The 13,868-nt window shown below is 38.5% G+C and overlaps 1 protein-coding gene across 4 annotated transcripts in view; it reads right to left on the bottom strand.

Annotated features, from left to right (window-relative positions):
• Positions 1-775: 775 nt before the first annotated feature.
• Positions 776-13,868, bottom strand: part of FERMT2 (FERM domain containing kindlin 2) — a 90,771-nt gene continuing 77,678 nt past the window's right edge. For 2 of the 4 annotated variants that reach the window (XM_044231384.1, XM_044231387.1), the window contains 6 exons: positions 7,677-7,783; positions 7,320-7,541; positions 4,798-4,818; positions 3,899-4,023; positions 3,452-3,593; positions 776-2,052 (listed from right to left, as the gene is read on the bottom strand). In XM_044231384.1, coding sequence (XP_044087319.1) covers positions 1,879-2,052; positions 3,452-3,593; positions 3,899-4,023; positions 4,798-4,818; positions 7,320-7,541; positions 7,677-7,783 — 791 coding nt within the window. In that variant the 3' untranslated portion in view covers positions 776-1,878. The remainder of the gene's footprint in view (positions 2,053-3,451; positions 3,594-3,898; positions 4,024-4,797; positions 4,819-7,319; positions 7,542-7,676; positions 7,784-13,868) is intronic. The other 2 variants (XM_044231386.1, XM_044231388.1) reach the window with 1 other exon arrangement.

Below are 13,868 nucleotides of genomic sequence, written 5' to 3'. Positions count from 1 at the left end.
CCCCACATTGGGCTCCCTGCTCAGCAGAGTCTGCTTCTCCCTCTGCTCCTTCCCCCACTCATGCTCTCTCTCAAATACATAAAATCTTAAACATAAATATGTTTTCGGGCTCTGTGACAGTGGGTAACCTGTATTTAAAGTGAGGAAAGGGAATATATTGTTTAGTTTTTATTTATTTATTAGTGGAAGAAGCCCTTATATTTTGGAGTGAAGTTTGTTAGGACTTGACCTTAGAGTACAAAGAAAAGCCATGGAGAATGTGATCTGCTTTGTGTTTAGAGGCTGTGGCATCATGGCAGGCACAGGACAAGAACCTGAATTCAGGTAACAGTGACAGCAATGACAAAAGTTTGCCTGAGGGAAAAATCAACAAGACCTGGCTTGATTAAATGCCAGAGCTAAAGGAGAAAATGTCCAGGACTGAAGTTTTGCGACAGAATGAGGGTGTAATAGTACTAACAGGGAGTGAGTTCATACATGTGAGTTCTGTTTTTTTAGACTAGGAGTCAGTTTGCAGTTTTAAACAAATTCGGTCCAAGTCAATAATGTCTGTTCAATGTCCTATTTCTGTTTATATTTCTAATATTTAAATATGAAAAGTGAGGGGGAGGGTGGAAAAATCGATCCTAGAGATTAAGTGTCACTCTGTGGTGATACTCTGGAATACCAGCAAGCTGTCCTTCCAACAAAAGGTACAGGCAAAATGTATCCAAAAGGCCAAAGTTCATCAGTTAATTCTATGTAAACAGTAAAGACAAGAAGTACAAAAAGAAACTTAAATAAAAGATTTTGCTTTTATTTAAAATAAAATGCATTTATACAGTCTTTAAACCATGGATTATTGGACAATACTGGTAACACCCCTCCTGGCACCCTTTTGGGTTGTGTGAGCTAGGAATTTTCTGACTAGCACCAATGGGGACTGTAACAGCGCGGCGGACAAGAACATGGCCAGTCCAGGCATCAGAGTTAAGGACACTGTGGCAAATCATGACTATAACGAAGTCATTCTTAATTTAGCAGGTACGAAAACTGCACATTATACTTATAAAAGCATTTAATTAATGCAAAGATGCTACATCTAAGCCATTTGCTAGTTGTGAGTTTTTTTAAAAAACTGTACAATTTTATAAAATTTGTGTTTGTACATTAGTTACACAAAATGCATACTTCATAGACCTTTACTTCATATTGTAATGCAAAAGTTGCATATTTTAGGCAGACGTGAATATGCTGGTGAATACAGGTGTTGTAATACAATAGGGTGTAAAAATAAAATCACAAGACATTATACATACATGCTTATTCAAGGACAAAAATAAACCAAGCCTAACGCACTGATAGCATTTTCCTTCAAAGTCGAACAATGACATCATTATTAAGTATCAGGCATCTTTTGTAGGCCTGATTTATTTGGGGATGAGAGTGGGAGATGGAGCATCAAAGGCTACCAGAAGTTGGTATTTTTAAAACACAAGATCAAATTAAACATACATTAAAACACGTGCATTCAACATGATAAATAGACTTCATGTAGTTTAAGCCCTGGATAGCTTTAAAGTATATGGCTTGAGTTTCTTGGTTTGGCTAGCTTAAATTAAATCAGTGATGTTTTATTCCTGACTTGTCCACTACTTTAGTTTTCAATTCCTGGCCCTAAGGAATGTGTGCCACATTCAAGTCCACATATTGTATCATGATAGCAGATTAATAGTCGTGCTTGTTAGTGCACTTATTAACTGGTCTGGTAAGGCAAAAAAGTTTTCATGATAAAATGATAAATTTCAAGCTTACTTTATTAAGCAGCATATAACAAACAACAGCTTTCAAAGTTAAATATTGTTACGGCCATGGAGTTTCATTACACCGTAGCTCTATTCACACCCAACCACTAGTGAGTTTGTAGAACATCTCTTCATCTAAACTCTCATTTTGGTCTTTTGCACGTGTTGAGAGAAATATGTAGCCACCGATGAATTCATGAACCACTTTGCAATCTACTTCAGTACAAATGAAGGACAATCGTACTTCATCTGCAAACTCTACCGTGACCTGGAAACAAAGACCAAGAGCTGTCAGTCCCAGGAAAACTCTATATGGTTGGGTACAAGCGAAGCTAATGTGCTATTAATGTCTGCCCTCTCACAAAGTACTTGCTGATCCTCAAATTTAAAAAAAAAATCCTAAATAGTGCCTTCAATTCCAGAAGATTAAGTTTATTAGCCCCTCCACCACTCTTTTTTAGTTTTTCATTCTGAAAAGACTGAATGCAAGGGGTTTAAGTCATTATGTTCTCAATGGTCTCTGGTGATTCAATTAGTGAGAAGGTCTCTCTTCAAGGCCTGGGAGAAAACCCACTTCCTGCATTTAATTTTATACTTGCTCAAGACATTTAACCTTTAGGTATTATGTTTGAATACAGGAGCCACCAGCCCCATATCCATGGGAAATCTCTGGAACCCCAGTGGATGCCTGAAACCATGGGTAGTACTGAACTTTGTATGTGCTCTGCTTTTTTCCCTTTACATACATACAGATGATAAGCTTTACCAATTAGATACTGTAAGAGATTAACAATAGAATTATAACAGTATATTATAATCAAAGTTATGTGAATATGGTCTCTCTCAACATATCTTATTGTACTGTACTCACCCCTGTGATAATGGGAAATGATAAAATGCCAGCATGACAGGATGAAGGTAAAGACACAGCAGGCACTGTGACATAGGGTTAGGCCACTATGGACCTTCTAACAACAGGTCAGGAGGAGAATGCATCTTCTGCTTCTAGACTGTGGTTAACCACAGATAAGGAGGGACACTACTGTATTTCAGAAAAATGAGATTCTACGCAGTAATAGGAACCGATACAACAAACCTGAAGAACCTAAAACACATGGCTTATCAGTAAAAGACTGTTTATTTTAAATGATATTCACTGTACTTCAAGGTTAGGGACAGCATGATATATAGTAGGAGCTGTGCCAACTTTTAGAGCCCTGAGCATCTGAGTTTGAATCCTGATTCCATTACCTAGTGTGTGGTCATGGTAATCATGGCCATCAGGTCTCTAAATGTGAGTGTCCTCATTTGTAAAGCAGGGACAATCCAACCACCCACAAGGCTGTGGTGAGATTAGAAGCAGGGTATGAATATAGAAACATCTAGCCATCATGACGGGCACAGAGTAGGCATTCAATAAACAGTAGCTGCTACAGTGATAGACAGGGATGTACCAGTTCCAGAGATTGTGTTCTTAGAGTTCAATAACTGGGTTAGTCATGAAATAGGAAAGTTTAAGTGGGAAATGAATAACCAACCAGGTTTTATACTGTAAGAGGTGATGGTACAAATAATCTAAGAAATTTATCTCCCTTTTTATTCTTAATTTACTGATTCTTAGCAGAAATTAGTGCTCTACACGCACTCAAAGTTAACATTGAGCTTACCATTTTTATTTCCCAGTTTACGTTCCACTGTTTCATGTTACTGAAACGCCATGTTTTAATTGCGTCTCCTGTGCTGGCATCCATCCGAATCAGTCTGTTGTATGCAATTCCAATAAGTTCTTCTTTTTTTCCTCCCTGGAACCTAGAATATTAAAAACATAAAAAATGTTTAAAAACATGTTGGGGATAGGAGGACATGTTGTTCTGGTTTTAAGACGTGCTCTTTAACTCATGAGTGTAATATTTTCACATAAGTAAAAATAGAAATCATTTTTAATTTTTAATGTAAAAATTACGAGTATAGAAAATACATTAAAATATTCTTTACATGTTACTGTAAAATTGCTTGAAGCATCGCAGCAGGTATTTTAAATGTTTAATTGAAGTAGATTAAGTAAAAAAGCACAGATTAATATTTATACACAGGTATTTAGGAGAACCACTGACCTTGCAATAAAGTGTGTGATGCCAAATTCTGGTAAGGACTGCCAAGCTTGAATAAATCTCATCTTGGCTTCAATTAGACTCATCTGAGCTACATTCTGATGGGCCTCCAAGATTCTTGCTGTTATCTAAACATGATTAAACAACATCTTTACCATCAAACAACAGTCTTTCATAGGAGGATCAAGACAAAAAGTAAAAAATTAAACTATGTGCCCCACCCCACAATCATATATCATAAGAGTTGGAACTGGGAAATTTCTGCAGTTACATTTGGGTATTTTAGTGAAATGATGACTCTTCAAAATAACCCTTGGTAGGGGCGCCTAGGTGGCTCAGTGGGCTCAGGTCATGATCCTAGGGTCCTGAGATCGAGCCCCACATCAGGCTCTCTGCTCAGTGGGGAGCCTACTCCCCCACCCCCACCTGCCTCTCTGTCTACTTGTGATCTCTGTCAAATAAATAAATAACCCTTGGTATGTTTCTTCTTAATTTCAGTTTCCATATATCCAGAAACAACAAGTACTATTAGGAGCACATAACTGCCACTCTTGAGATATATTCCAAGTATACACATATATGTCACTGCTTTTTATAAAAGGGCACATTCTAATCCTATACACGAGTTTTTAAATTAGCACCAAGACACAATATCAGAATGAGCACCTGGAATATAAATTTCTAGCAGGAGTATTTACTATCACCTTTAAAGTACTTGAAACAACCATAATAATTTAATAATTTTTTCTAAAGGAATCATAGAAAAGTTAACTTTTAAATTATACTCCCTTTGGGATTACTGTTCCCACTAAGAGTGGAAGGAAATTAATCTGTAAGAGGGGACTGTGTCTAAAGCTTTAAATATTTTTCTTTTCTTTTTTTGGTTAATATGGAGAACTTACCAAATCTCTTATATAGCCTGGCTGTAGATGGCAATGCGAAGAAAGAAAAAGGAAGCAGAAAGAAAAAAAAAGGCAATCAGAAAAAATGGCAATGAAGCAAAGAAAAAGTTGCGGTAACCTGCAAACCAAAATTCCAGCCAAAAACCATGCAAAAAAAATTACTTTAGGTGGAAACCAAGCAAAGTAATGCAAGCATGAAAATGAAAACAAGGAAGCAGCGATTACTTTCCATTTAGAATACTGAGAAACACTTCATTATTTTAGATTGTTAAGTGTTACTAAAATTATGATAGAAATTTGTAGGGAAAAACAAAGAGCAAATAATGTTTCCCTGCTCATTTACCAGTTCTTACTGGTTAGGGTAGGCCTAATGATTTTAGTAGCAAAATCAGAATTAATGTTCAAAAACCTTTAATATTTTGAGATCGAGACCAATAATATGATCCATGCACCACTTTTCAGAAATAAGTTGAACGTATAAGGTAAGTGCAGTGACCATACTGTTTCTTTATTTACACAAGAAAAGCAAACCCCTCAATTACCATCTGTTTTTTGCATCCTTTTTCCTGGAAGGGAAAATGGAGAGATGCTATACACTACACTAGGAATGGCAGCTGTAAACATTAGTCTATCTCAATTTGTATTCACATGGATAAAGCAGAGAACAACTTTTTTCTCTAAAATGCAAAAAACTAGTTTGGGAGTCACAGTCATGTTAAGATATATATATATAGTAAGTTTGAATAACATATGGTTTTGGGGATTTAAAGTAGATTAAATGTAACAAAATGTGTATTGATGGGCCCTGGTAGGAATGAAAGAGCCCATGGCCCACCTTTGTTCCTAGTGGACTCCTGAATGCCACTATATTAGATAGTTTAACAATTACTGAGCACTACATCCAATGACCAGTACAGCACCTGACACACAATAGCAACTATACTTCTGCCTATCAGCACTTCCTAGGTGTCAGGGCAATCTGCGGTCTCTACGTCCTGGGAACAACTCATAAATCTAGTCAGGGAAGGCAAGATTAAGAAAGAATATGCTTTTGATAAGATGTCAACATGGAAGGCAAGGCTGGAAGAGTCCTTAGATTCTGTTATCCTGCCAGTCAAATATTCACTGCTTCTGTCCGCAAGACAATTTTCCACTTGACAATCTAGCTGAGAAATGAGGGATAGAAAACTATCTTTTTTAAAAGTGAAAACTACCATTTGAAAGGCTTATGAGAAAAAAACTCAGGACCTCTGACAACTAAACCAACATTTGGCAATCTTCAGTTACATTTTAAGATCTTTTTTTCCTGATACCCGAAAGGGAAATGATAGCTTGTTCCTTGCCTTTGAAGGCAAATGAATCCACTTTTGGAAACAAGTTTTTTCCTTTAACAATTTTTAAATGAAATAACTAAGAATTAAAAAAAAATTAAATTAGTACTTGATTCACTTTCCCTTTTTAACTTACAATCTACATTCCACAAAGCTCCCCAGGGCAGCATTTCCTCCATTCCTTACTACTCCCACATCATAGGACTATGGGATAAACAGTTTCTATGTAGAGAAATTGTGTAGAGCTTACACAATCTCTGAAACTTAAAGACAAATACTTGGCAATTAAAACTTCTGAATATCTATTTCTAGCTAAGTGATTTCAGACCCATATGATAAACATTATATTTAAAGTTAAGAATTAATAAGCATTCTAGGTATTTCATTGGGTCCTTTCAGTAATGTTTCAAAATTATTCTTTAACAGAGATAAAAATGAAACTAGATAGAAATGAAAGGTCTTCTTCATCCCCCACCTCATACTGAAGCCTTTGCCTTTTATGGCATGATGTTTGGTGTAGCGAATACTGGGGGCTATCCCAAGTGAAATTCCCCTGCAAAGAACCTTTCATGTTGTACCGAAGAACCATTTTCCTAAATAGCAATCCTTTTATGGTATTAATTTCCAGGAAAGGAATTCTAAACAGAGTGAACAAAAGCAGTGAATGTCAATGAAAATTTACCGAACTCTGTCACATCATGCAAATGTTGGTTTAGGTTTTTTACTGTTAAGAAAAAAACAATGCTGAACTGTAGACTATTTCTACCCTCATAAAGTTTATTTCCAAAGCTGGAAAAGTCAATTTCAGCAGCAGGGAGAGCTGTTAGAGATTTTGTTGGGAAATGCTGACTGTGCTTTATACCACAATTATAAAAGAAATGAAACCCAAAGCATCCACACCATATTCAATTCCCTGAAAGAACACCTCATTCATAGGGTGATTTCCTTACGTTGTTGTGAGTAAATGCTCCCAACTATTTTACCTCATTATCTGTCCTATAAAATGAGAAACTTTTTTTTAAATGACCAATTTTCAAATGGACTAAAGGCTATCTGCAGCTTATTTTATACTCTGACCACCAAATAAGAAATTATGACTAAAAGTTTTATTTAAGAGGGGAAACTAAATTTAAAGTATGTACAAAATCATAAAACCAGGGGAAAACCGATGAAGTAAAATGAATCAAATACCTGCTTGTTCTTGTACTTTTTTAGATAGCGAGGGGATACCAAACATTCAGGATTTATATCCGTTGTGATCTGCTCTGGTATTAACTGAGGATCTGGGTTTAAATGCTGCATCTTCAGAAAGGAAAGAATATTTTGAACTTCTAAGTTATATGAACTGTCTGCCATGGTCTTGCCTTTGGAGGCTAATCTGCAGGCTGCCATCCAGTGCGCATACTGTTTTTCCTGTTGAAAAAAAATACTGAAATATGAAATGTATCACATGATGGGTCCTATGAGTATAAAATGTAAGGATGGCTGGTCTACTCACTAAGGAATCAAAGAAAAATTGAGGTTTATATTTTTAAATGGAAAACTTACATTGTCACAACGAAGCCAGATTTCATTCATGCCTTCTGCAACTGGAATCAGGAGTTTAATATTGAATTTCTGCCCTGAAATGTTTACATCTGGGGTAACTTCACATCCTAGAATAAAAAAAATATTATAACGGTCAAATTTACTTTTAAGAAATCCCAAGCCAATACAGACAGCCCTCATTTTATGTTAACATGCTGAATTTTGCTGTTTTGTAATCGATTAATTGGGAAGAAATTTTTCTGCCCAATAACTTTGAGGCACAACAAAGAGTCACATCTAAAACAATTTGGGGCCTTCATAAAACTTAATTGAAAAGAGAAGGAAAGGGTACTATTAAAAAGGATATTACCCAAAAACACCATCCCACAAATTTGATATTGTGGGTTTTTGTTTTTGTTTTTTAAAGATTTATTTGAGAGAGAGAGAGAGAGAAACAAAAAGCCTGCACCACAACCCTGAGATCATGACCCAACCTGAAACCGAGTTGGATGCTCAACTGACTGAGCTGGGCAGGTGCCCTGATATTCTTGAAATATCACACTCAGTTCCTTGAACCTTAAATTATCTGGGGTTTTTAAGTTTTTAGATGTATAGGGATATTAAAGTGTCTTTCTGTAATTCATGTTTTGATAAGAATAGGTGACTTTTTTTTTTTTTTTTTTAAAGTAATCCCTCCACCCAACATGGGGCTTGAACTCATGACCCCATCAGAGTCACATGCTCTACTGGCCAGATACCCCAAGAATAAATGACTTATGATGCCTTTAAAAAAAAAAAAAAGAAAGAAAAGGCATTGTGTCCATGGGATTCCTATTTGAGCTGGAGTCCTATACAGGATTCTCAAGGCCCTCCTATCCTCCATGGCAGGAAGAAACCTAATGGCAGGGAGAAGAGAAACAGAGGCTCTCAGGATCCAACTAAACACTCCTGGGCACGTGCCTCTTTCCAAAATTCCAGAGTGCTGAAACACTTAAATATTCACACTTACAATAACTTCAATTCAGAGGGTGAGCATCTGCACAAAAATGGTTTCTTTAAAACTACAGTTTCTTCATAGATTTGACTCAATTCACAAGTTAACTGTACGCGCAATATTTTAGAAGCACATCTACAGAAGGTAATCTACACTTACATACTGGGGAAGTCAGTATGAAAATAACTGGTATTCAGAATTTCACTCCACGGGTAAGTTTTCAGCAACACACAGATATGGGCTACAAAAAGCCACATTATCAACCCAGTTAAGCATTAGCTCGTAGCTTCACAGTAGCGAACACAGTTGGACTGAACATGGCGGGAGAATGGCTGTCATAAACAAGCAGTAACCAGAGTAATGCAGTGCGGCTCTGCCATCTGATTTAGGCTTCACACCTTTCTCTGTCACTTCATAATTACTGCCAATTTATTTAACATCTCCCCCCAAAATTTCCTGACCATAAACTCTACCTCACTGGAATGCTGTAAGGACAAATAAGATAATGTACCATGTCAGGCTCTTTAAAGGGTATTCCAATTGTCACCCTCAATAGGTCTTAAGACCATCAAGTAGGCTTGTAAACTGTTAGGGTCTGTGGTTGTTTTGCTCTTTGTACTGGAGCAACTTCTCTCTGCACAGAGAGTATAAGGAACAAGATAATAAATGTCTATATATCCATCATGAATTCGGTAGACTTTCTCCCCCTTTGCTTTCTTTAAAAAATATTAGCTACAGGGGTGCCTGGGTGGCTCAGTTGGTTAAGCAGCTGCCTTTGGCTTAGGTCATGATCTCAGGGTCCTGGATGGAGTCCAGAGTCCTGGATCAGTCTCCCTCCTCAGCAGGGAGCCTGCTTCTCCTTCTCGGCCTGTACTCTCTCACTCTCTGTTAAATAAACAAATAAAATCTTTTATAAAAAAATTAGTTACAGCATTTAACTCTTTCTGTGCAAGGGTTACAAACTATCAGAAGTTGTGTGGCAATGCATTTAATCTGCAAAGTTAAAATGAGATGTTTGAAGATATATGATCTTTTATGGACTTCATTAATCATTCAAATGGATTTAATGTGTACAATCCATAATAATTAGGCCTCTTTAAAAAAAAAAAAACATACTGGGTGCCTGGCTGACTCAACTGCAGGAATGTGTGACTCTTGATCTCAGGGTCATGAGTTTGAGCTCAATGTTGGGTGAGAAGATTGTTTAAATAAATAAACTTAAAAAAAAGTAAAGTAAAACCAAAAAAACCCTAAAAAGCTCGGAGAGGCAAAGTGAGTGGGTAACTCGGGTGCTAGTGTAGGTGGCAGAGGCACTTACAAGTCCACATCTCAGGCCATATTCACTCCATGCCACCTGGGCTGCCTACTTCAATGGCAATATGCCATACTTCACTGTAACCCAATTACACTTCCTTTGAAATGTTCAATGTAAATAGCCCACTCTAATCACAACCTTCAGTCCTCTCTTCAAACCATCTGAGGGACCCTTTCTGCAGCCCCACAACTTTCTCCCCACCAGCAATATGTTCTCACCTCTTTTCCTGAGTTCAGCCTGCACACCATTAACCAGGTATCAACCTCCAATTCCCTAGATTCACGGTCTTTCCACTATACTCATTTACCAAAACCTTAACCAGGGATCAATGAATCATCTATCTTTTACTTGTCTATATTAGGCTGCTGAGCACTCAAAAGGAGGAGAGGGAAGGAAAAAAAAAAATCACAAAACCAAGCAGATAGATCTCACTAGAAATTCACGGATTCCCAACTTCAACTGAGCCCTTGACACTTGCAGTCTCTCTGTGTTTTCAGACATTCTCAACAACATTTATTTCAATCTTCTCAGGCTTCTGATGCCATCCCCTCTCAGTGGACAACTTCATCTCTTTTTTCAAAAAAAGCCATGAGTCACAGAGCTTCCTGCTACCATAACTAATAAAGCTAGCTCCCCTCAACTTCTACACAGTGGAGAGGGATCTCTCCTCTTAAGGCTCTCCTGTCCAAGCAAGCTGAGTTTTCTGCCATCCCAGGAGCCTTGCTCCATTAAAAAGATCTTCCTCTCCTGGATACTAGATTTCTTTCTTCCTTTCTATTTCTATTGTGATGTTTCCATCAGCATTTAACTTCCTTGAGTTTCTTCCATCTTAAACCACAAAGTGGTTTATAGCTCTCTCTGCTATTACTGCCCTCTTTCCTCCTTCCTTGTCACAGTAAGGTTCAACAAAAAGCTATCTTTGTTTCCTATTTACTTCTCAGTGACTGTACTTTGGCTCCCATATTCAAAAGGCCACTGGTATCTGCTGAATCTGTTCTTCATCACGGCCACTCAACACCTCCAATGGGGCTAAACGCTATGGAGGCTTAACACTCTTTATATTTCTATAGTACCTGTCGCTGTTGACTACTGTCTTTTTAGAAACAACTTTTACCTTGGCTCCCACCATACCTCACTTCCATGGTCTTCATAAGCATTTGCTGTTTCCCTTGCAAGCTCCTCTTCCTCTCATCTGCCCTGTACCTCAAACATGGGTGTCCTACAGGGTTCTATTCTTAGCCTTTTCATATTACAGACAACTGTTCTTAGGCTGCATTTACTATTAATCCTGAAACAGCTACCATCATTATCAGCAGTGCGGATCTCCCATGATCCAAAGGCCTACAGAGTATCTTCCACAGAAATCCCACAGGTACCTCATCTTTAAAATAACCCAAAATTAAACTCATCATCTTTCTCCCCAAACTCAGCTCTTCTACATTCTCAACCCTATTCACCCAACTGCACAAGCCAGAAATAAGTCCCTCCCCATTAGCCTCTCCCAAGTCAATCACCCAGGCTGCTGACTGTGCTTCCTCAGGGCCCTCTGAATAGGTACCCTTTCCCTACCTATATTGACCTCCTTAATCTGGATCACAGTTTAGAGTAATCTAAATTACTCCTCTATACCGTAGCCAATATAAATAGGATGGATCCTATCATTTTCATGTTAATAATCTTAGTGGCACTTCATTGCTGCCAGTGTAATAAACAATCTCCTTAATATTTTTATCCTCTTACTTCCTGCCAATTTCTTCTGCTATTATCATTCATCTTAATAAGAATCAGATTCAACACCCACTACAGAAGTATTCATCCTCCCCCTTGAACTCTACATTCCAGCAGCACAAACCCCATTTGCTCATGCTTTTCTTCAGGCTTTTCTCCACAACAGTCTCTGCCTGGACTCACCTTCCTTCCATGGACCTCGAGTTAGAGCTTGGATCTAACTCTGGCATTACTTCCCTCACAAAGTCTATCCTAATTCTCTCCATAGTCACTGAACACTGACAGAGCAAGCACCCTTACCCACTTTGCTCTTCCTTAGACCTATCATTTACTTTTTAAAGTACTATTGTCCAAATTGTAACTCTCTATCTCCCCCAACATACTCTAAACCCCTTGAGGAGTGGGACTGTCATCTGTTCTTGCTCAAGTCTCTAGTATCCAGCACAGTTCACAGCACAGGAATTCACTCAGTATTTGCTAAACTGAATTTTTTACAACTTTGCATTTTAGATGTCCAAAGGCCATAGAGAACATCTAGTCCGACACTCTCATTTTTTAGGGGAAGTTACTGAGGTCCAACAGCTTGGAAATCATAGGGCTTATTTAATAGCAGAGCAAAAGTGCTCTTTCGGGAGGACCTGGAAGAGGCGGCACATCACAAGCCATTCTCCATACCAGGACTTGACTTCTCAGTCACAAGAGAGAAGATTAAGGATGTAATAGGGACAGACAGGAAAGACAGGGCCCAGAAGACAGATCTAGTCTATAGATCAAGAGTAGATAACCTGGGCTGGTCCTGGACAACTTAAAAGAGAAGCAAGAACAAAGCTGCAATGGATTCTAACAGTAACAGATAATGAGAGAGCTCCAAAAATTAAACCCATGGGTCTTATGAAAGAAAGGCAGTGAACCCAATTGAAATTTTTAGGAAAATTACAGAATTCTAACACATGGGCATATCAATCTTCTACCCAGGACAGAGATTTCCCATTTTTTAAAACAACAATTCAGAGGACTACTGGGCAGAATACAGATTTGGACATTTTGTTGAAATAAACTAAAAATATCCTAATGTACTATGTAGAAAGGAGAATTAAACAGATCAAGGAAAGCATCCCTGTATTTTAAGCAAGAAATTAAATTATTTTGGGAATCATTTTTGTGAATGAATCAGGGGTCCCCTTTTTGGGTACTTTAAATAGGGATCTTTTTAGTTAGACATATTGCTTTACATATAATCATAAATGTACATGCAAAATGTAACCCAAAGGAGAAACGGGCTGGGCCGATAGGAATTAACTCCCTGAACACCCCCTCATGCCTGGCCTGCCAAAGGAAGTGCAAACCTCGCTACCACCGAGAGGCTGGGAAACCCAGAGGCTGCCCCTACAGCTCCAGAGCCCAGAAGCGCCTTGTTCCTTTCTCAATTCTGTCTCTCCAGCCCCTTAACTTAATCAGGATTCAAGTCTCAACATGAACGTTTATCTGATTGGAATCAAAATCTCACTGGAAATCAGTCCAGAAAATGTTATTTCCATTTCTGGTCTTTGCTGTAAAGAGTGTGAACGGTGAGATGCCAATCTACTGCATCCTCCATCTAGCATGGCGGTGCCAAGGGTGTAGGGAGTGTACTTCTCACTGCAAGTGAGCCAGGTGCTTTTAGTGAATATGCCCACAAGTGAAGGGCTCATCAACACTCTGCAAGACCCTGTAGAAAAACTGCGGCAGGAAGCAGCAAGATGTCCTTTAGCTGAAGAAGAACCAGACCAACCTGGGCAGGAAATTCTCCCTCTGCCTGAACACTCCATCAATCAGATAAAGGACGTGAAGGAGCAGTGTGAAGAACCAATGAAGTCACCCAAATGGCAAATGAAATGGGGAAACAATAAAAGACCAGAGCCAGCAGCTCTGAGGCCCTAGCCACAGCCCAGGCCACAGGAAGCAAGTTTGCCATAAGGGAGTGGAAATGTGCCCCTAGTGACAGCTCTAGATTTGAAGAGACAAGAGGAACCAATGACATTCAGGTTGTCAGCTAGGAGGAGCCTCCGAGGGGCATCCTGGGGCTACCGCAGAGGCCGGACCAAGAGCTGAATGTTGAACAATAACGTGCAGGGAAGAGTTATTGCGGGAGAGGAAGAACTTAGCCAAACCCCACAGGTGCCTCCTACCCTAGTGT

Source organism: Neovison vison, chromosome 13 (genome assembly GCF_020171115.1).
Source record: "Neovison vison isolate M4711 chromosome 13, ASM_NN_V1, whole genome shotgun sequence".
In the NCBI taxonomy this organism is placed as follows: Eukaryota; Metazoa; Chordata; class Mammalia; order Carnivora; family Mustelidae; genus Neogale; species Neogale vison.
This window is presented reverse-complemented; position numbering and strand designations above follow the sequence as displayed.